General features: G+C 34.5%; 2 protein-coding genes across 2 annotated transcripts in view; one reads left to right on the top strand and one right to left on the bottom strand.

Annotated features, from left to right (window-relative positions):
• The first annotated feature begins 3,620 nt into the window (after positions 1–3,620).
• Positions 3,621–19,442, top strand: LOC100375537 (cap-specific mRNA (nucleoside-2'-O-)-methyltransferase 1-like). Its single transcript, XM_002738033.4, has 20 exons — positions 3,621–3,820; positions 4,569–4,717; positions 4,810–4,968; positions 5,890–5,982; positions 6,426–6,497; positions 7,596–7,763; positions 8,542–8,734; positions 8,982–9,100; positions 9,479–9,575; positions 10,168–10,300; positions 10,462–10,641; positions 11,700–11,814; positions 12,092–12,160; positions 12,847–12,981; positions 14,819–14,947; positions 15,645–15,736; positions 16,077–16,193; positions 16,290–16,399; positions 17,389–17,497; positions 18,833–19,442. The coding sequence occupies exons 1-20, from the start codon at positions 3,706–3,708 to the stop codon at positions 18,966–18,968; spliced, it is 2,490 nt and encodes an 829-aa protein (XP_002738079.1). The 5' UTR covers positions 3,621–3,705; the 3' UTR covers positions 18,969–19,442.
• A 523-nt stretch (positions 19,443–19,965) lies between these two features.
• The window catches only part of LOC100375384 (transcription factor IIIB 90 kDa subunit-like), a 28,738-nt gene continuing 24,852 nt past the window's right edge, over positions 19,966–23,851 (bottom strand). Inside the window, exons 10-16 of the mRNA XM_006820505.3 lie at positions 23,289–23,657; positions 22,560–22,621; positions 22,114–22,195; positions 21,698–21,759; positions 20,958–21,257; positions 20,420–20,606; positions 19,966–20,233 (exon numbers count right to left, since the gene is read on the bottom strand). Of these exons, the coding sequence (XP_006820568.1) occupies positions 20,190–20,233; positions 20,420–20,606; positions 20,958–21,257; positions 21,698–21,759; positions 22,114–22,195; positions 22,560–22,621; positions 23,289–23,657 (1,106 nt within the window). The 3' untranslated portion in view covers positions 19,966–20,189. The remainder of the gene's footprint in view (positions 20,234–20,419; positions 20,607–20,957; positions 21,258–21,697; positions 21,760–22,113; positions 22,196–22,559; positions 22,622–23,288; positions 23,658–23,851) is intronic.

Here is a 23,851-nt window from a genome sequence, read left to right as displayed (position 1 = left end):
CGTTCGGCTAAGCCTGAGTTGTACCCGTGTCGATGGAATGTGGGCTTGGTTAACACACTGTCATTGTGAGCCACCTAACAACTTTCAGGTGAGTTATGTGTCTCAGTGGCGCTACGTCACATCCGTGTATTTATTTACAATGTCAACAAAACATCATTGAGTACTGAAATACTTAGCTGGAATTAATTTTCACTGAAAAGACTATTTTGTGTGTTTTGTATGGAATTTATTTTCACTGATTCTGACGAGTTGAATTTAAAATATAGGAAAAAAAGTATATTAGCTGGATTTTATTTTCACTGAATTAAAGTATTTTACAGTATTCCACGGAACGCTGTACGAATTCCGTTGAATTAAATGTCTAATCTATGAAACTAATTTGTTCATTTATTAAAACTTCATAATTACAACGGCATCAGCCCGTAACATAATGTCGTATTTGTTCCTCCATCCATGTAACTTGCTAACTCTTGTGCAGGATGCAAATTAATTAAAGGGTCACATTCTGTATCTTTCACCAAATGGAGGTGCACATAAACCTGTAAATAGGTGTGGTGGCAATTTCGTGTTTTGATTGGCTGCATTTGTTTCATATGAAACCTTAATGAATAATATATAAATTTAGAAATGAAGCTCCGAATCTTGTGAACAAAGCTACATTTTGATCAAACTCACGCATTACAAAGTCATATACCGTAGAAAATCGCTGTGGACAAATAAAAGAAATGGAAAAAGTTATGCATTCACAGACAAGATTGATCAGTAATAGGTTTATTTATATGTGTTTACGTAAAGCATCTCGCCAATTAAATACTTGTATCACAATTTTCTGGAACGCGCATTCAAAATAAACACAGTGATGATGTTACGTCACACCCCTTTGATGTAGCCGCCAACGCCTATCGCCGAAAAGCAACAGTCTAATCAAATGCTAATTATGCTCGTGGGAAATTATATTGCCAAAGTTTAACTCGATTCTTATGAAGAAGAAGGTATATATAATATGATATACAAATTAGGTTAAAGGGTGATGGTCGTCACGCCGTGCATGTGCGACATTTGTGTTGATTTTCCCACAATCCAATGCGCTCTTCTAATAAAATCACGAGTTTTGACCTGGGCGACTCTTCGTTACCTTCCAATAACCAAAACAAAAAAAATCACCTAATTAAAGCTTGGTAACCTCTCAGTTTGTACTCGTTGGTATGCTCAACAGTTAAATTCGCTATACTAGTATTATGAGACCCATATCTCGCGCATGCGTGGCATGACGACTGCCGCCTTTTAATGATGGTCGGCAAGGGGTATTTTCGTAAGCTTTAATCAATTGTTTTTATTTTGGTAATAATATAATTTCAATAAATAAAAGACATCGGCAAGGTGTAAAACGTAATCAACTATTTTATTAGTCCGTAATTTGCACAATGATCTTATTTTTTGTAAGCGTATAAAAGCACTTCGTATTCAATTTTCAATTTTGATTCTCAAACACAAATTATCAGATATATTATAAAAATGTAAAATGGAATTTGCTTTATCTGTGAAATGTAAAAACCCATTTTTTACTGTAAATGGAACTCATTTTATTTCCAGTGAAAAACGTAAATACTATTTTTTTATTTCCTGTAACCTTTATCAGCTACCCTCCCCTTGCTCCCTTCTTTAATTCGTTAGTTTGCACATTATTAAACAAATAGATGACCCGAGAGAGGGAATTATTACGTGGGCTGTCTGCCGTAGAACCAAAAATCTTCTTTGCATCTCAGAGTTATTGAGATGAACAAATTGCATGGTAATCAACGCCATAACCCCATGCACACTGCATAGGCTGTTGTGTAAATAGGGTGGCGATGGATAAAAAAACAATGTCGTAACATTGAAGTGGGATATTGATAAATTAAAATGTGTAGAAAACATGGAAAAGGAAGACTCTGTCCCTACTAAGCACTTATACTTTATCAATATCGCCCTTGGCAGCCATTTATCTATCGCCGCAATCATTTGTGGAGCGATATTATATGTAGCTGTACTGTATAGTATCCCGAACACATTGAATTCACCATGTTAAATGTCACTATATGGCATGTACGTGAAACATACTGTGTATATTGTCTTTGTACGTGGCGCAGTGCAGTGAATGGCCACCCGGGACGCATGCCGAACTTCGACCTCGTACGTGATTTGCATAAGTTATTCAGCGTAGTAAACAACACTTATATGACACGAATTATCCAAATATCACCGGAAAACAAATGTTCACGTTTGAACAGTGTTTAACATGTATGTACATATCAATATACATTTGGTGGCGTGGTCTATACAGCAAATATTTCAGAGAAAATGTTCATTGAGAATTTCACTGACTCCCCTCACCGAGTCTTGAATTTGTGCCATGTTTGATGCGGTTATATGCGAGCTAGTACTAACACGGAAGTGGATACGTGTGCGTGTGAATTCGTCCATGGGGGCGCTGTGTCCATGTCATTGATCGCTAGATATGTTAGGCTGATCTGCATTGTGATTGGTGTCCCTGCTGCAAATTGCCCGTACGTCGTATCCACATACCTCAATTCTCTCCCGATGCTTAGCGCTCGGTCGTAGAGTATTGTCATGTTTCCTGTCATCACCACTGCGTGCTTGACGACCTGGGTGTATTTAGGTTTATCTCTCTCAGTCCTGCGGTTCTGTTCTGGTTGCCGGCCCGGGGAGTGACTACCTGCTTGTCCTGATTCCGACGTATCCATCATGGCGCTGCCTTGGGGTAGCTTGCCTTCACTTTTCTTCATTTTGTCACCAAATATCCACAATAAATACTTAATATATATATTTATTTCATATTTATAAATAAGCTTTGCTATAGTTGTGTTTTTTCGTCAGGCTTTACCTGAGAATGGTGGGTCCCTCCGAATTCCAACACCGTGAAGCGATGTAAAAGTTGTATAATCATAATTGACATGTTCTTGGTCGCTATCAAAAGCCAAAGTTTTTTTTTTCTTTTTTAAAAAAAGGTTTAGTGTGGCCCAATAACATAATAATCCTCGAAATAGTAATTACATAATACAATTGGCAAAGAGAAGTAATGGAAAATAAAGCCGAAAGTAACACAGAATTGAACAAACCCGCTAACAAAAATGTCTGTCTCTTCACAGAGAATTTAAAGAGACACCAGATCGCATCATAATGAACTGAACATGCTAATGACATAATTAATAATTTTGACGCATTCAATTAATCAAGTCATGTTAAAAAAAAACTACCGCATTTGCTTTATTGGATGTGCGCTTCTAATAAATAAGGCACGTATCAATTTAAGAAAACTATAAACATTGGTTCTATTTTCCATAAATAAATAAATAAATAAATAAATAAATAAATAAATAAATAAATAAATAAATAAATAAATAAATAAATAAATAAATAAATAAATAAATAAATAAATAAATAAATAAATAAGACAAGAAATGGAAACCGTACTAGGAGAAGACACCATTTTCGTAACTACTAGTATTTTTCATCCTTCTACAGTGTCACTGTCCAGGTTTTAATGCAGTTATTAAAGAGGCTTTACAAATGAACAGCGCCACCGATGGCAAACTTGTGTTTTTTTCGTTTGTGTCAACCTTTCTTGGAAAGCCAAAATGGCTGCCTACACATAAAAACTCATATCCATGCGCTTTATTTTCATTATTTGTATCGTTTCAAGAAATGGATCGTTTACCGAAAAAGCGTGCGCTTGCAGCTGTAGGCAATGAATTTGAGAGACCAGAAATAAAAAAACGTCGTGCAGTTGAGCGATTGAGCTCAGAATCTAGCGAAGATGGTAAGCGAACTTTAACATTACCTTGTTAGACAATGGTCAATACGAAACATAATATTTCCTCAGTCTAGTCTGAGGTCAGTCTCAGTTAGAGCCTGCATACGCATTTTCTGTTTATAATAATTGGCTATTTCGTTGTTTATAGCCTGTGTTTATGATGGTGGGAACTATGCTTTTTTAACTGAGATGATCTGATGAGACACCTCTCTGCACTGAACAGCTGATATGTAAATTAATGTACTAGTACTACTAGTATTCTCAGTAAGGGAGTTAACATTTTCAAATCGGCGTGGTGAATTTTTTTTTTCACATATGCCTGACAATAATTTGTTTACATTATGCATTCGTCGAGCAAGATAACATAAAAAGTAAAATAAAATATTTATAGTGGACAAATGTGAACTGATTCAATCCTTGGTGATATTAATCAAGCTTTACAATTGGAAACACAAATATGTTTGCTCATGGAGCTCCATGGTTTGCTGAAGACAAACTTAGTAATTTTTTGACATATTTAATCAACATTAAACTACCTGGTGGGAAACTGTCTAACTGTATTTTTAAGTGTAAACCATTAAATTTTTTGACCACAAATGTCACAGTTAGGTAAATAATTGATGAATAAATTTGATAAGTCACTGGTGACTCAATCCATGTAAAAAATCCCCAGTGGAATTTGCACTGGTACATGATTGCTCCAAATTAAAGTTAATGGTATAAATTAATTTGCAAATTTGTGTTTTGATTTCAGATTCAGACAGCGATGGACTACAGATTGCCGGATTTGGTTTTGGGGGTGGTGAAGTTTCTACCTTTCAAAATGCGAACACTTCATCGCCATCAGAACCAGAAGCTGTCCCACATGAAAGCAAATATAATCCTCTTGCTTTGAAAATGATGGTAATTAAACTACTAATGAGAATTGATAATTTATTAGTGTGTAGTTTATGAACGTTATAATAAGTTATATTTTTTACTTTTTCTTAATTCAGCAAAAAATGGGTTACAGGAAAGGAAAAGGTCTGGGAAAGCATGGAGAGGGGCGAGTGGATATCGTTGAGGCTTCTAAACAGCGAGGACGACGAGGTCTTGGTCTAGTGGTTGAAGGATTTGAAGGAGGTGAAGATGTTAATTGGGAAGATGAAGAGGAAGTAAGTTACTATGGAAATTAGGAATTCTAATTCTTTGACTCAAACTTTGGTAGAAAACCCACAATGCCCAGTATATTGTTATTGTGAACAAATGATTGTTTTCTGGTCATTGCTATATTGGCTGCAAACACACTGGAGTAGTTTGTTACTGTCATGGCAACAATGGATGAAACAAATCAGCAATATTGCCAGCTATTTGGCAAACCATACAGCTAACAATGGAACCTATGATTTGATTTGGAGTCGAATTATTATCAAGAGGATGCATTATATTTACTGCAAAGGGTCACACTCTCAATCCTTTAAATTCATACCTGAGATTTTACTATTTTACCAGATTCGAATAAAATATAGAGGAAAGATTCAACAGTGTTACTCTGAGAAAAGTGACTCGTATTCGAACCTTTTTTCAAAAAAAAATTTTATGACCGATAATAAATAATTCAAATATTGTCAAGTAGGTTTCTACAGACTTTGGTTTCAGTCAATGATGGCTTGCTTGTTTTCAACAATTAGCGACCGATTGGCTTTTGAGTTTTTACCATTCCAGTATGTTGATTTTATTTTACCATATTATGAATTGTACCAAGTGGTTTCCTTGTGAACACAGCTATTGATTGAACTGATGATCTGTCTAACTACTCTTGTACCACAAACAAACAGGTTTTCTGATTCGTCCATCATTTTTTATGGTTGACATCTTGCAAGATGAACTACGTTTCAAATGAGTAATACATAATTATAATAATTTAAATTTTTTTTTTTGCTTTCAAATTTATTATTTATTAATATCACTGCAACTGTATAGTTGGACAATTAACTGACATTATTGCTGATTTAGTGTTCCATTCATTATTGTGATGACAGTAATAAAATTATTTTTCTTGTTAATTTTAATGATTAATTAATATTTACTCCCAGGCATCATCAGATGAAACTGTTGATTGGTTGCCACAATGTCATTTACCGATTCCAGAATATGAAGAATGTCTTACTTGGATGGAACAAGGTCCAGTAAGTGAAATAAACAATACAATAACACAATGACTGCCATAATATAATTATTGCAGTAAAAATAGAATAGAATAGAATAGAATAGAATAGAATAGAATAGAATAGAATAGAATAGAATAGAATAGAATAGAATAGAACGTAACAAATATTACATTTCTTTTTTTGATTATGTACATCAATGAAGTTGAAAAATTTAAATAAAAAATTGTAATGTAAAAAGAAAACATAGTAATGTATTAAGTAAAGAATATATAATAAAAATAGCAACATTAGACTATACTACTAGTTACTTCTACTCACTCAAACTTTTGCAAAGGACAAAACAATATCTTCTCTCAGACTTGAATTTCACATGCATGTATTTAATAACAGATAGCAGCCACTCACTACCAATCAGAGGAATAGTTGTGATTGTATTATCAAGTTACTTTTTAATTTTACAGAGAAAACGTCGGATAGATGATGAAAACGAATTTTGCAATCCACAAACATTAATGAATTTGCTGGCGTGCAAGGTATGCTGTTTTTTATTAGTCCCTGTTCGGACCGAAAACGAGGACTTATCAATTAACATTTGTGCGTGCGTGTGTGCGTCTGTATCTTAGACATGCCTGGACCACTCACATTCAAACTTCACACATGCATCATATATTAATATTATACATATGCACATCAATTTGTTTCACAATCTGTTTCAAGATGGCCGAAAAAATCATAATATCAAGCAATTATGGATGGATTTTGTTCAAACTTGGTACATCCGTTGAACATTATGGAACCTTCATGCACATCATTTTATTTTTCAGATCGGATTTAAAATGGCTGGCGGTGATTTTTTTTTAATGAATGCGTTATAGAGCCATATCTCTGACATCATGTTATAAGTATATAGATGTATTCACAATGGCAGACCGCTGGCCATTTTGTTTTAATTAATGCTGTTCCAGAGCAATATTTCTCAATATGGATAAGTACTCGTTTGACGATCAGATACAAGATGTCAATCATTTTAATGTTAAGAAATCATCATAATCAAGCATCATCTTCTATATCCATATCTTTGACATGTTTATATTGCTATAAACAAAACTATATATCTTAAATTTGATAACTACCGGGGATTGTGCCATGTTTCATTTATTATTGTTTCCTTTGTGGAAAAGCTACATTGTTCTGAACATATTTGTAATGTGATGACCACTTCTCAGTGTGCTGTCAATTGCTGCTATCAAAGTCATTTGCCATTTCAAAATATGTTATTGATCTTTATATGTTTCAATATATATTGATCACATCAAATTAGTAACTTGGGAAATTGTCATCATTGACAGTTTCCGTAATTTATCTATTCGTACCAATTACAAATCAAATATTTTTTGAAAGCTTAGATATTGGAGAAAACGGATAGGTTTGGTTATTTACTTCGATCATTTGGGCGCTGTTGTCAATATCTGTTGTCTTTCACAAAATAAACCAGTGTAACTTGAAGGCATTCATTGGTTTGAATTGATCACAAGAAATCTGCTGCCTCCCAAAGTTGATTGATTCAAACCTTATACACATATCTGTGAATTCTACTTATAGTGAATTTCTAATTTATTCACTAACTATAGAGCACATTTGACAAGCTGGATTCTGAAGAAATGAGACAAGCAAGGACACGATCCAATCCCTATGAAACCATACGTGGCGGTATATTTCTGAATAGAGCAGCCATGAAGATGGCAAATATGGATTATGTGTTTGATTTTATGTTCACCAATCCAAAAACACTAGATGGGGTAAGTTGTAAAACTTTCACACATTTCTTACTGATATTCCAAGTCTCTACGTAACCACAGTGAACTGCTACAGTAAGATAAAGGGTATTTTGGATTGAAACAACTTTATTGTTTTAATGTAAATGTGGTAGCACATGCTTTTCTAGTTTTTACTAAACTTGTGATAATAGGTTTATATATCAGGGACTACATGTGTGAAATTTTAGCTAACCTGCAAGAAACTAGAAAATTCATGGAATCAACGAAAAAAATTGGATGTCATACCACAAATTGTAATTACTCTATGTGTAGTGCATGAACTTACATAAATGACAATGGTGTGTCTACAACTGTATGTGTGTCCTATTAAATCAATGATCCAGTATACACTAAATGTTATTATTGATTTTAATGTGCTTCTTATGGAGATGCAATTCTAATATGGTATAAAAATTGCTATAGTGTGTAAGAATAATATAAGAAATATCTGTGTTTTGCCAAGGGCTAACTCACTGGACACACTCAACAATAATAGATCAGACGATCCCCAGTAACTAGTATTGCGGGTTGATAATATGCAAATAACACAAAGATTTTCACAACAATACACCTGGTCAGTTCTGTGATATTTATTCCAACGTTTCGCCCTAGAATTAGGGCTTCTTCAAGAAAACTGTTGTAAAACTGGACACATGTATATATGCTCATTTGTGTGTCATTTTGGCTATGAAAATTTATGTACAAATATTTGATATTCAAAATTACATCACAAAATTAATTTATTGTGTTTTATGCATAGCAACCGCTTGTCAAGGGTAATGAATTGTTGTATTTTGCTGATATATGTGCCGGACCTGGTGGTTTCTCTGAGTATGTCCTTTGGAGAAAGAATTGGCATGCTAAAGGTTTTGGTTTTACCCTCAAAGGAGCCAATGATTTCAAGTTAGAAGATTTCTTTTCTACTTCACCAGAGTTATTTGAACCTTACTACGGTAAGCATTGGTAATTAAAGAATAATATGTTACGTTGTAGATTGCATATGATTGAAAATTTTAAGTATTTGTATATATACCTCTTAACCTTTGACCTCTACCACATCACATTTTGTGTATATACACTGGTCACATGACATTTTGTGTATATATACTGGTCACATGACATTTTGTGTATATACACTGGTCACATGACATTTTGTGTATATACACTGGTCACATGACATTTATTTTGTTTACTACACAGGTGTTGATGGTATAGATGGCGATGGTAACATTTACAGATCCGATAACCTGAAAGAATTTCAAAGATTTGTTTTGCAAAATACAGATGGTAAAGGCGTTCATTTTGTCATGGCAGATGGTGTAAGTTACTCACAAACTTCTACTTTTTTAATATTGTATTTTCATGATTACTACAGTACTTTGAATATAAATTTAGGCAAAGTTACATTCATTATTTGCAATCTTATTAAAACCTGATGATTGGGAAACATATTGTTTTTAAAACTAAAACATAAGTTGATCAATTTTATTGATAATTTAACTATAACTAAATGTTTTGGGAACCAAGGATTAAAGATGGTGATTGGTGAACTAACTGAAAGAATATCTAACATTCATTTTGTAAAACAAGTTTCAGTTGACCAAGTTATTAAGGTCATTCACCAAGTTTTAAATATTCCATAACTGGCAATATTTATTATTGAAATTGTTATTTTTATTTCACTTTTAATTTAACAGGGTTTCTCCGTGGCAGGTCAAGAGAATATTCAAGAGATTCTCAGCAAACAACTTTTACTATGTCAATTTTTATGTGCGTTGTCAATAATTAGAGAAGGTATGTCTTTTTTTCTATATTTCTAGTTAACGAGCCGCCATCTATGATCATAATATTTTTAAAAATCTATGAACAATGGACAAGTGAATTGATCGAGTGTTGTGGGTGGGCATTACGTATGGTTAGTCAGTCAGTCGTTAGTCAGTTTGTACATGCAGATTCCCATGATAATATATTGAAATCTTGGAGATAGCCAATCAGTAATCACACAGAATTCTGTGCTGATTACGTAGTTACATTGTGATTCACCAGGCCATTCTCCTAGTTACCATATGCCAAGACGTGGTCTCTTTTGATTTTTGTAATGGAATTTGTTGTAAATGATATGTTACTGGGTTAAAATGGTATCTTGATTAAAAGTGATGTTACTGGTTTGGAAAACTGCATCCAGCTGGAAGAGACACAAAGATGTCAGTCCTGTGTGTATGTTATTCCTGTCCTTGGTGCATGTATGCTTAAAAAGTAGTTGATTACTGGAGATTGCGTAGACTTTTACAAGAACGTAATTAGTTAGTGGTGTACCATTTCTTTGTGTTCATAATCCTATGACAACAATAAGTGTGCTGTAATGAACAATTTCTATTTGTTTCAGGTGGTAATTTTGTCTGTAAAACATTTGACTTATTTACTCCATTCAGTGTTGGATTAATTTATCTCCTGTACAGAGCATTTCAGAGAGTAACTTTATTTAAACCTGTCACAAGTAGACCTGCAAATTCCGAAAGGTGAGTTGTTTATTTCACATGCTTATCCATTGGAGAAAATGTTTTAACAGTTTCCTCTGTGTGAATATGTTGATGATTTTCGAAGTGATTAACAGTAATTGGGTGTTTCTTCACCATTTCATCAGGTTCAGACCTGACTAATGTATGTTTCTAATAATTAGGTATGTTGTATGCCAAGGTCTGCGATCTGACACCAAACCAATACATGATTATTTATTTGAAGTCAATATCCATCTAAATAAATTAGAAAACACAAATCAGGACATCACTGATGTTGTGCCATTGGAGATGATAAAGGAAGATAGAAATTTCTTTGAGTATGTTACCAAGTCACATGAAAGGTAAATAGTTTGCATTCTGTCAATACTCGTAACTAGTAACCTGAACCCAAACCTTGTGTAAACAAACCTGTCTGAATCCAAACCCTGTGTAAACAAACCTTTCTGAACCCAAACCCCGTGCAAACAAAGCTTTCTGAATCCAAACCCTGTGTAAACAAAACTTTTTGAACCCAAACCCTATGTGAACAAACTGTCTGAATCCAAACCCTATGTAAACAAAGCTTTCTGAATCCAAACCCTGTGTAAACAGAACTTTCACAACCCAAACCCTATGTAAACTAGAAATCTGTCTGGATTCAAACTCTTTGGAAATGAGAAATCTGTCTGGATTCAAAAACTGTGTAAACTGGAAATCTGTCTGGATTCATACTTTGTGTAAACTGGAAATCTGTCTGGATTCATACTTTGTGTAAACTGGAAATCTGTCTGGATTCATACTTTGTGTAAACTGGAAATCTGTCTGGATTCATACTTTGTGTAAACTGGAAATCTGTCTGGATTCATACTTTGTGTAAACTGGAAATCTGGCTGGATTCATACTTTGTGTAAACTGGAAATCTGGCTGGATTCATACTTTGTGTAAACTGGAAATCTGGCTGGATTCATACTTTGTGTAAACTGGAAATCTGGCTGGATTCATACTTTGTGTAAACTGGAAATCTGGCTGGATTCATACTTTGTGTAAACTGGAAATCTGTCTGGATTTATACTTTGTGTAAACTGGAAATCTGTCTGGATTCATACTTTGTGTAAACTGGAAATCTGTCTGGATTCATACTTTGTGTAAACTGGAAATCTGGCTGGATTCATACTTTGTGTAAACTGGAAATCTGGCTGGATTCATACTTTGTGTAAACTGGAAATCTGTCTGGATTCATACTTTGTGTAAACTGGAAATCTGTCTGGATTCATACTTTGTGTAAACTGGAAATCTGTCTGGATTCATACTTTGTGTAAACTGGAAATCTGGCTGGATTTGAACTGTTTGTAAACTGTAAGTCTGTCAGGATTCAAACTTCTAGTACATGTATGTGTAAATGTATCTTTTTTTCATTCAGCCTAGCCATACAACAAGCAAGAGCATTAAAGAAAATCCAAGCATATGCTCAAAATACAAACTTGTTTGATTCAAAGCAAGCAGATATGAGAAAGGAATGCTTAAGAAAATGGGGTGTAAGTGACATTATTTTATATCACAACATTTACACAAACATTATCACTCAAAGAATGATTGAAATGCCAGTAAATATCAGGCTATATTAATTTATATATAGTAACAATTGTTCAAGTAATGACAGTCCCTAAATATTAATAACAAAACAGTAGTCATAAATCTATACATATTAAATATTTTAGATCATTTAGAAATTGTATTGCTAATACTATCTTGTTGTGTAATACTTGCACCAAGCATACAACACAGCGCTACGATTGAACATTCATATTCTAGATTCCAGGTGATACTCGGTCAGCTCCAAAGATTTCAAGTGCAATGGATAAATTCTACGAACTCACTAAGGTATACTATCCAGTGTTTACTAATTAATGGTAGTCACCCCCCCTATGTTTAGTAGTAATGTTAGTCGCCCCTAGTGTTTTCATAATAATGATAGTCACTTCTAGTGTTTACAAATAATGTTAGTAACCCCTAGTGTTTACTAATTAATGGTAGTCACTCCTAGTTTTTACTAATTAACGTTAGTCACTTCTAGTGTTTATTAATAATAGCAGTCACTTCTAGTGTTTACAAATAATATTAATCACTCCTAGTGTTTACTGATAATGGTAGTCACTCCTAGTGTTTACAAATAATGTTAGTAACCCCTAGTGTTTACTAATAATGGTAGTCACTTCTAGTTTTTACTAGCAATGGTAGTCACCTTCTTTGTTTACGAGTAATGGTAGTTACATCTAGTATGTATTAGTAATGGTTAGTCACTACTAGTGTTGTAGTGGATCTAGTCAGCTCTTGTATTACGTAGCAATTGTAGTTTAATACCTCCTGTGTTTACTACTATTGGTAGTCACTCTCTAGTATAATTGTAGTTACCTCCTTCAAATATTGACCTAACCCAAGGCTAAGTAAAGGTCAAATATCTGAATGATACACAATAAGAGTATCTGTATCTTGATAATGGCTTGCAGACAATTAACTCAGGGATGTAGTTCATTGGTTTAATATATTTTATTTTTATTTACTCATAGGAGAGGAATAACGATTACTTTCACTTCAAAGCTACAAAACTCAGTCCAGAAATCTTGCATCAGAAATTACACAGTGTTTATGATTATCGATGTATGATATCCAGTGGTGAGAGATGTTTTATCCTGAGTCTTGGCGTAAGTACCAAGGTAGTGAGTTTGGGCGTAAGTACCAAGGTAGTGAGTTTGGGCGTAAGTACCAAGGTAGTGAGTTTGGGCGTAAGTACCAAGTTAGTGAGTTTGGGCGTAAGTACCAAGTTAGTGAGTTTTGGCGTAAGTACCAAGGTAGTGAGTTTTGGCGTAAGTACCAAGGTAGTGAGTTTTGGCGTAAGTACCAAGGTAGTGAGTTTGGGCGTAAGTACCAAGGTAGTGAGTTTGGGCGTAAGTACCAAGTTAGTGAGTTTTGGCGTAAGTACCAAGGTAGTGAGTTTTGGCGTAAGTACCAAGGTAGTGAGTTTTGGCGTAAGTACCAAGGTAGTGAGTTTGGGCGTAAGTACCAAGGTAGTGAGTTTGGGCGTAAGTACCAAGGTAGTGAGTTTGGGCGTAAGTACCAAGTTAGTGAGTTTGGGCGTAAGTACCAAGGTAGTGAGTTTTGGCGTAAGTACCAAGGTAGTGAGTTTTGGCGTAAGTACCAAGTTAGTGAGTTTTGGCGTAAGTACCAAGGTAGTGAGTTTTGGCGTAAGTACCAAGGTAGTGAGTTTTGGCGTAAGTACCAAGGTAGTGAGTTTGGGCGTAAGTACCAAGTTAGTGAGTTTGGGCGTAAGTACCAAGGTAGTGAGTTTTGGCGTAAGTACCAAGGTAGTGAGTTTTGGCGTAAGTACCAAGGTAGTGAGTTTGGGCGTAAGTACCAAGGTAGTGAGTTTGGGCGTAAGTACCAAGGTAGTGAGTTTGGGCGTAAGTACCAAGTTAGTGAGTTTGGGCGTAAGTACCAAGGTAGTGAGTTTTGGCGTAAGTACCAAGGTAGTGAGTTTTGGCGTAAGTACCAAGTTAGTGAGTTTTGGCGTAAGTACCAAGGTAGTGAGTTTTGGCGTAAGTACCAAGGTAGTGAGTTTGGGCGTAAGTACCAAGGTAGTGAGTTTGGGCGTAAGTACCAAGTTAGTGAGTTTGGGCGTAAGTACCAAGTTAGTGAGTTTGGGCGTAAGTACCAAGGTAGTGAGTTTTGGCATAAGTACCAAGGTAGTGAGTTTTGGCGTAAGTACCAAGGTAGTGAGTTTGGGCATAAGTACCAAGTTAGTTAGTTTTGGCATAACTACTAAGTTAGTGAGTTTGGGCGTAAGTACCAAGGTAGTGAGTTTGGGCGTAAGTACCAAGGTAGTGAGTTTTGGCGTAAGTAACAAGTTAGTGAGTTTGGGCGTAAGTACCAAGGTAGTGAGTTTTGGCGTAAGTACCAAGGTAGTGAGTTTGGGCGTAAGTACCAAGTTAGTGAGTTTGGGCGTAAGTACCAAGGTAGTGAGTTTTGGCGTAAGTACCAAGTTTAATAGTTAGTCTTGGCATAAGTACGGTACGAAGTTAGTGAGTTTCGGCGTAAGTAGCAAGTTAGTGAGCCTTGGTGTAAGTAATAAGTTAGTGAGTTTGGGCGTAAGTACCAAGTTAGTGAGTCTTGGAGTAAGTCCTAAGTTAGTGAGTTTCGGCGTAAGTAGCAAGTTAGTGAGCCTTGGTGTAAGTAATAAGTTAGTGAGTTTTGGCGTAAGTACCAAGTTAGTGAGTCTTGGCGTAAGTCCTAAGTTAGTGAGTTTTGGCGTAAGTACCAAGTTAGTGAGTCTTGGCGTAAGTCCTAAGTTAGTGAGTTTGGGCGTAAGTACCAAGTTAGTGAGTTTTGGCGTAAGTACCAAGTTAGTTAGTCATAATTAACAACTTCAAATGTTGTTGGGTATTAGCATTAATACTGAGTCTTGACTTAAGTACTTACACATTTTTGTGGTTATTAAGTGTTGGTAAGAGCAACTCACTAATTTTTTTGTAATTTTTTATGCAGCGATCACATGTTTATAAATGGGATGGTAACATATCATCAAGGTGGACAAAGTTGATTGATACAATCAGTTTAGAAATACCAAAGAATTCGTTGATAGAAGCTGAAATTACACAGGAACTGAAAGGAGAGGTGAATACAAAACTTAATTTTATAGTTCCTACAATTTTTGACTTTTGACAAAAAGTGAGTCTGTATGTCTGCTCATATCTAAAGAAAAACTTAATGAATTTCAATGAAATTTGACATGTACATGCTCTTATATAATTTGCTGAAATCTATGGATATTATTCATGTAATTTCCACAGTAAATTATTAGGTTATTTTTGGATATAAAAAAATAGTTAATGCCTGTGATCAACCTCAATATATTTTTAAAGAATTTTGATATATATATATATATGATCTGATGTGGGGGAGGAAATACGTACATATTAATCACCTAATTCCACTGATATCTCAATAACTAGTCAATAAATTGTCATCAAACTTGCATTCTGGGATAAACCTTACCCCTGAATAGTTTTTACTTGCATATTCGTGCATATTTATCACATTCTAAATGCTATTGAGCCATTTTGAGCTCTTCCACTGATCAAACCTTTGACTTGTGTATAGCCATAAATTATCAAATCGGGAAAAGTTGTCTAAGCGAATGAATGTTGTAACAAATTAATTAATTTTTTCAGACAATTTGTTTGGAAACAAAAAATATATTCAGGTTAAATATGACTAATAATTTGATGTTTAATTATAATATCTACCACCAGGTACATTATGGTTTTATAGTCTGAATAAAAATACCAACATTTTTGAAATCCTTTCTTAGGGCAGAGGTCAACGGAAGATACAAAGTGTTCATATTTTAGATGTTATGTGTCTTGGTGGAGAAGATTTGAGGAATTTACACTTCAATGAAAGGTAGGTTAAACCACTGTATATATATAGCTAGTATTAAACAGCTAACATTGTGTTGGGTATAGTCTAGCGGCTATCTGTTTTCATGTAACTCATATATCACAATCCTTATTGAGGTTAGTAAAGGACAATGATCAAACTTTACGCACAAAACATGGACCATCGTTGTACTATCACGGTCAAAATCAAAAATTGGCATTGGCAAATCAACAAGGCTGATCAATGTCTCCCAAACTTTGACATTTTATTGATGTAAAATCTCCATAAACCAAAACCAAAATAAGTTAATCTGACCTGAACTCCATTTGCACTGATTTGTGGCATTGTTTGTTTCTGTTGACAGAATGCTTCTTGCAGAGAAGTTTGTGAAAGCCATACATAAACCAAGTAGATCTGATTTAGCAGCATTAAGGACAAAACATATCTATAAAATGGAAGACCTGCACATGTTGTTTAAAAAGTAAGTACAAAATGATAGAGTGTTTCTATAGATGTTCTACTCAATATACAACTATAACTGTACAGAAAGCATATATAATTATCTCTATCTATCTAGTTTAGAAATGAAGGTAGTGAAGGGATCAAGAGAGCCAAGATTATGTTATACAACTAAAAATGGCCGCTATATTTTACCAACTGGGGTTTATTTTGTGAAAACAACCAAAGGTAAGAACGACTATTCGTCTCACTGCTTCATCTTTATACCTTTATGTCCAACTGGTTTGCCCAACTTGCTATATGTGTACTCATGTGCTTACATAAATGACTTGGTGTTTGAAAAAATAACTGATATTTTAATGATCTAGTATACAATAAATGAAATGTGCACTTCTAATAGAGCATTTACAGTAGACTTCAAAATTGACAGATTCAAATTCAAACAACTTTTCAATGACATACATATGATAGTCAAACTTATGTTCATGTAATAAGTGAACAGACACCTTACAGAGCAGTATGGTTTCATTCATTGTAACATGCACCTAGACTGGCACAGTCTGGGCGATTTATTTCTTTTTAAATTTAAAATTAAATAAAAAAAAATAGCAAAATGGAGGTGTTAACGCAAAATCTCCTGTAACTGCGAAATCTCCCAGACTGGACGTTTTTTGCAGCGCCCTCTGTGGTGAAAGCAGGAACTAGTGTGTTTTCATACTAGTTTTTATGTTAATGAGCAGAATGACAGGCAAGAGCGCCCAATCAGAGTAATTTGACCTTTAAACTATATCTAGTTAACCTTTGTACCTGAAGACTTCACTTTTCTTCAAGTTTCTTGATCATTAATCATAACAAACGAATTACTATTTATAACGTTCCGTACAAATTATTCTAATGGACAGAAGTAGCCTGCGTGTAGCTTTATCTCGCCTGGGTTACAGTGAAGCGCGATCAGCACAGAACCCCCCACAATGTTACCTCATTATGTAGCGCGCACGCCCCCACTCCTTTTTTGTATCCATTTAGTGATGTCACTACATATCATGAATAAATAATAGCAGATTCACTGCCAATAAGACCAGTCTGTGGTGGTTTCGCGTTCACCCCACCTTTTGCAAAACTTTTTCACAATTTTTTCAACTGAAAAAAAACACCACAGCTGGGTCAGTCTAATATGCATCCTATAGCTGCATTACACAAATTGTTTGATTTTTCAGATCCGTGGATGATGCAATTAAGTCGAACTCATAAAAGGAAATACTTTTATGACACGCAAACCAGACAGTCTGTGTTTGAGACTCCATCATCGTCTATTGCAGGATTCAAGTAAGTAGTCCAGTTAGCAATTTGGATACCTTGTTTACCATAATCTTAGTTGGTTTACCCAGTTAGCAATTTAGATAACTTGTTTACGGTATCATAATCTTAGTTAGGTTTCCCCAGTTAGCAATTTGGATAACTTGTTTACCATAATCTTAGTTGGTTTTCCCAGTTAGCAATTTGGATAACTTGTTTACCATAATCTTAGTTGGTTTACCCAGTTAGCAATTTGGATAACTTGTTTACCATAATCTTAGTTGGTTTACCCAGTTAGCAATTTAGATAACTTGTTTACGGTATCATAATCTTAGTTAGGTTTCCCCAGTTAGCAATTTGGATAACTTGTTTACCATAATCTTAGTTGGTTTTCCCAGTTAGCAATTTGGATAACTTGTTTACCATAATCTTAGTTGGTTTACCCAGTTAGCAATTTAGATAACTTGTTTACAGTATCATAATCTTAGTTAGGTTTCCCCAGTTAGCAATTTGGATAACTTGTTTACCATAATCTTAGTTGGTTTTCCCAGTTAGCAATTTGGATAACTTGTTTACCATAATCTTAGTTGGTTTACCCAGTTAGCAATTTAGATAACTTGTTTACAGTATCATAATCTTAGTTAGGTTTCTCCAGTTAGCAATTTGGATAACTTGTTTACCATAATCTTAGTTGGTTTCCCCAATTAGCAATTTGGATAACATAAAAGGTACAATATAATTTTTAACTCCGCTGTCTACAAAGTCGACACAATGGAGCTGTTCATATTACTGATTGTCCGTCGTCGTCGGCATCAACTTTACAATTTCAACATCTTCTTTGAAACCGCAAGTCAAATTGTTTTTAAATTTGATATGCAAGTACCTTGGATGGTTCTTTCTCAGATTTGTTCATTTCATGTCAAAATCTCAAATTCTATATTTTTGTAATTTTTGGTAAAAAGCGATATTTTTAACTTCTTGTTAAAAACCGCAAGTCTGATTGCTTTGATATTGCATATATAGGTACTACATGTGGACCTCTCTCAGATTTGTTCATTTCGTGGTGATATCTTCAATTATCTAATTTTGATGATTTTTGGTGAAAAGTGATATTTTTGAATTCTTGTTGAAAAGTCTGATTGCTTTGATACTATACATAGTTTTGTTCTTTAAGTGCAATGTGCATTGCTAACAGCGGAGCTATCTCAGCTGACAGGCTGCTCGTCTTAAATACCAGTAATTAGTCACAGATGAACAGTGGGACTATTCCAGTGCTACTGGTCAATTGAACGTGTCTCTCTAGTTACGTTTATATTCATACAATACTGTGATCACTCTCTTCATATAACTCTTTGTTATTATTAGGGATTGCCGAACGAATCGTTATCACTGGATATGGGAAAGTGGTGTAAAAGTACATGAAGATCAAGGGATGAATGATGAAGACAAGATATCTAAAGCCATCTTACTGGAGTTTATTGAACATAAGATACAACGATGATGTGTCAGAGCTTTGACTTTACTAATCTAAAGTCACCCACAACTTATAACTGCCCTAGCTTGGAATCGAGTATATAAAGGCAGTTGGTGGGGCATCCAAAGTCATGACCTCAGTCAATCCCGGGGCATCCAAAGTCATGACCTCAGTCAATTCCGAGACCCGATATGTGATGTCATAGCTGCTATTTATGCTAAATGGTGCTTTAGTTTTTCAGCTAATGTTAATGCATAATGATGTCGAAAAATGGCATGTTTTAATGGCATTCATGAGGGCAGATTCTGTAAACATCTGACATTGTCCTAACAGTCAGCAATCTATTAACAAAATATATTACCATAACTATGTGGTAGTTTGCCTGGCAAGTTTAACACATTTTTAATATGTTTTTATCACTTGATATGTAATCGTTGAATGAAACCACTTCGAGATAAATTTAATTTCAAGTAACTAATCATTAAAAAGTTAATCCAAATACTTTATATTGTCGCAGGTTTTTTATTTTGTTTTAGCGTGATGAACTTCAGCTGCTCAAACAAAATATTGATGTTGGCATGACCAATTGTTTTATGTTGTCACCCTGTTTATTTATATGCAAGGTAAATTTCAATGAAGGTGCCATTTTGTCAAGGCAGTTCAAATATTCATCAATAGTTGGCGTTGAAATCAAGCAAGGGGTTTCCTGATTTCATTTCAAACAATCAAGGCTTCCAAGAATTGCAGATACCCTAGCATCTTTATTTAAAACTCCGGTTGAACACTTATATCTTCAATAGTGATCCTAATATGATAGTTATGCATTTTAAATTCACATGACCATACATGGTGGTAAATATGTTGATCAGATCATTAGCTCAATAACATACTGGTTGAATGTCTATCTGCAATAGTGCTCCAAACAATAATAGTTAAAATTTAACTTTGCTTTTATGTGTACACAATGAAATGGTGGAATGCAGAGTGAACCAATCCTAAATGACAGCACAATGTACAAAATAGATAGATTTGAGTATTTTAATTAATAAATAAACTAGAGTCCTATACACAGACTTGGAAAAAGTATATTAGAGCTAAAATTGTACAGTTCATTCTCGTGCTTGTTTTTCAACAAAAAAATTTTTACAATAAAATAATTCATATTTACACTTTACATTTAATAAGTGAAAAATTCCCATGAGAATGGATTTGATTGTAGCTAGTTGGTTTGTGACAATGTAAAACCACTTATTCCATGTCATCCATATCATAGTCATGGTAACTATCCAACCCTAAAAAAAGAGAAACGGCAGGCATACATTAATTATGTGAGCGCTCAATCAAATTAACCTGGTTTCATCAACAAGAGAGATAATTGTTAATGTATGTTTAAATGCATGTATTGTATCAACCAGAAGAAAGTTAACATTGTTCAAAAATACTGGAATCAAACAAAAAATTGCCATGTGACTGCGTACCTGAATGTCCCATTAATTGTAGAGCACTGACTGGTTCACCTTCCTCTTCCTCGTAATAGTCTGCATCCTCATCCTCCAAATGACTGTTATCAAATGTAACTGGTCCACTCTCCACGACAACAGCATCCTCATTCTTTAGACTTTCAGGAAAGTTAGTTTCCAATCGGGCCATTTTTGAGCTGGTAACCTAGTGAAGTAATGGTAAACATCAATTAGATTTGGCATCCTAAATATACATTTGTTTATTCAGTTTGTGACAAGTTAAAACCAGAACTTGAATCCTAAACTAAAGATAAGTTGGATGGTGTCCGAGTAGAGCAGTGATTTCATGGTTTGCCAGGGTGTGAATAAACAAGATAATTGCAAAAAGAAAGCAAGAGATGGCTGTAATTAAAATAATGTGATTTATATGAATTTATTTCGAGATACACATTTATCACTGCAAGACTAGGCATAGTTCTTAAAAGAACATCTGACTGAATTATTATAGATTGCAATCAGTGTTAAATTGGTAGATTACTCGTGAATGATACAGTACCTGTGATTGGTCAGTTTTCCTTTTATTTACATTTGGTTGTATCCTTTTCATTGTTCCACTTGACATTCTTGATTTCGTCGTTGCTATCGGTGATGGTGATGGTGATAACATTGTTGACTCTGGTATACTTTCCTGTTTAGGTGGTGATTTGCTGCTACCTTGGCAGTCACTCTCTCTGTTCAAATCTCTTAAAACATCATAGTTTATTTTACTGGATATTTTTTTCTCTTGTAGCATTTTTTCAATGGCTTCCCCGGCAGTGTTTGCTTGGAAGGGAACTCTCTTTTTGTACTTTCTTTTCTGGAGAAATGAAGAGTATCACACAATTGCATTTAGCCTAGAATCTATTAGATCTGAGGTTTAAGACCTCTAAAACCATTTTTTTTCACTGGCATTTAATTTCCCTATTTTGATGCTTTCAGCAATTTCACAAAAACTTTTTAATAGGATTTAATTCAGTGGATTTTACGTACTCATTGGCGAAAATAGCGAAATGTACAGTCTTAATATGCCCATTTACCTTATTATTAAATATTCAGATTCAAAGGTCAAAGCTGAACCATAGCAAGTCATATTCTCTCAATTCATTAGCTAGTTTTAATGCTGCCCATGAATTCACTGTAATCATATGATATTCAGATGATTGATGTTTGATGTATTACAGATGCCACTAGTATAATTACATACAGATATCTGTTATTAAAAATTACTTATAGTTTAGAAATATCATAATACTATACCTTTTTTGATTCAGGTTTTGAAATTCCTAACTCTCGATCTCTCTGCTCTTTTTCTTCTTTTTCTAAAATATTCACAAAACATTTCAACAACAAAAATATAAATATTAGCAAGACACTCTAGTACTTAGTATTTCAGTGAAATGAAATAACATGAATGTCTAAGTGGATTTACACCACAAAGTGGTTACCAACTTTTATATGATAGAAAATTAATAAAACACTGCCATGTAATTTAAACTCTGAAAAATTATTGTTTTGTTTTATAGCTTTGTTACTAGACAATATATCACAGATTTTAGATATTCAGGAAATAATGGGACTTCAAATAAGACATTAACCCAATGAGTACCAGGACAACCAAAATGGCGGGTTCATCAATGAGCAGGAAACTGTTTAGTAAAATGATGAATAGCTACCTTTTTGCTGCTTGAGGTACTCTGCATTTTCTTTCATCCAAATTTCAGTTTTTAGCTCAACTTCATTATCACTTAAAATAAACTAGAAAATAAACAAAATATCTCTCAAGTTTTGCCCACAAAGATTAATTTCTATATAATTTCTACTACATTTATATTGTGTATTTTTGTCACTGAAACATTGGAGCATGGTATAGTATAAACATAGGCAAATTGTAAGCAGGCAATTTTTAGTTAGATCCAGCTGCAGAACAGTTTGTAAAACAATCCTAAAAGGATGGACAACTGTGAACTATTCCAAACTATATTGTGGTTTTCTGATCACAGGCAAAATGCAAATAGAAGATGTACATAGTGTTTTATTACTAAATGTTGAACAGTCTCATCCAATAGTGATTGGTAGAAGATATCACATGACCTGAGTAATGTTTAGAGTTATAACATACCTTTTCCAACTCACTGTCGTCAATTCCAGTAAGATCTAACTCACCATCATCTTCTGGAACAGCTGTATTTTGAGAGAAAAATTCTTTTAAAATCAAGGTAGCTATAACATACATAAGCATATTGATGAGCAGAGCCAAACAAATAGAAATTCCTGAATTGTGTCTATAGGAGAATGTGTTCGAAACTTTGTAGCAGTGAAAAATTAAGTAGAATCCTTTAGGTAGTCACTGTAACTATGGTTATATTCTTTCCTCACAGACACTCTTAAATCATTAAATGGTGAACAACTTGAGCGATGAAAATGTAATTCTTTATATTTCTCTGTCCCTTTGTAGTAAATAAATCAACAATACAGAAAATTAGGCAGGGTTTTTTCTAAACTGGGGAACAGGGGCCCTGACATTTGGTTGGCTCCCTCTCACCGAATTGCAGATTGAACTTTCAAGTCATAAATATATTTCTTGAGCGGTACATGAAATCTTTCTTAAATACTAGTATATTTTTTTTGTGAAATCTTTCCAGCAACACCAGCTGACAATATGTCTGGACACCAAATACACTAAAATTACTTCAAAACTATTTCTATGGCGATAGATACTGTTAAAACGACGCAGAAACCTTCCGATATGGCGTTGCTTCACTCCCTCGCCAGTGTGTGCTCCCACTCTCTCATTTTTTCCAAAAAAATACCCTGTTAATGATTTATATATATTCTAGTTATAACTCACATTCCTCTTCTGGCACTTGCATACACTCCTCTATTGTTTGCGTTAGTCCTAGACTTACAGCAGATGGCCGTGGCCCAGAATACGCCCCTTCCCATGATGCTTCACTAAGTAGTAAAGTATCAAGTTCCTCATTATTTCTGTTGGTACAATGATTGTCAATTCCCACATCATCGTCTACATCATCATCTACATGGCAGTCTTTCACAGGTTCTTGCATCACAGCCGACTCTGCCACCGCTTCCTCTTTCGCGTCCTGTAAGATTTCCGTCTCCTCTTCCACCTGCTGCAAGATTTCCTCTTCCACAAACTGTGACGTTTCTTGGACATCTTGGGAGTCATCTGACTGAGATAGTGAACCTTCACATAAATCTGAAATAACAGGTACACAGTGATAAAATGGGTAATTACTATTATATTGTACAGGCATGAAGAGTAGGAATTCAAACAAGAAAGCTGTCAGAGCTTGCATACAATGTATCTCCCAGCATTGTTACACAAGGAGTAGGCAGTGGTAACTGTTTTGATAGAACTGTGGTGTCGCAGCTACTGAAACTTGATATAGC

The sequence above is a fragment of the Saccoglossus kowalevskii genome, chromosome 2 (genome assembly GCF_978046115.1).
Source record: "Saccoglossus kowalevskii chromosome 2, keSacKowa6.1, whole genome shotgun sequence".
NCBI lineage: Eukaryota > Metazoa > Hemichordata > Enteropneusta > Harrimaniidae > Saccoglossus > Saccoglossus kowalevskii.
The sequence above is the reverse complement of the archived record's forward strand: the minus strand, read 5'-3'. Positions and strand labels throughout refer to the sequence as shown.

Bases quoted from the DNA above. Each gene is read 5' to 3' on its own strand.
- LOC100375537 (XM_002738033.4), top strand. From the start codon at position 3,706: ATGGATCGTTTACCGAAAAAGCGTGCGCTTGCAGCTGTAGGCAATGAA. The intron at 6,498-7,595 runs GTATGCTGTTTT...CACTAACTATAG, and splicing joins TGAATTTGCTGGCGTGCAAG to AGCACATTTGACAAGCTGGA. The intron at 9,101-9,478 runs GTAAGTTACTCA...TTAATTTAACAG, and splicing joins ATTTTGTCATGGCAGATGGT to GGTTTCTCCGTGGCAGGTCA.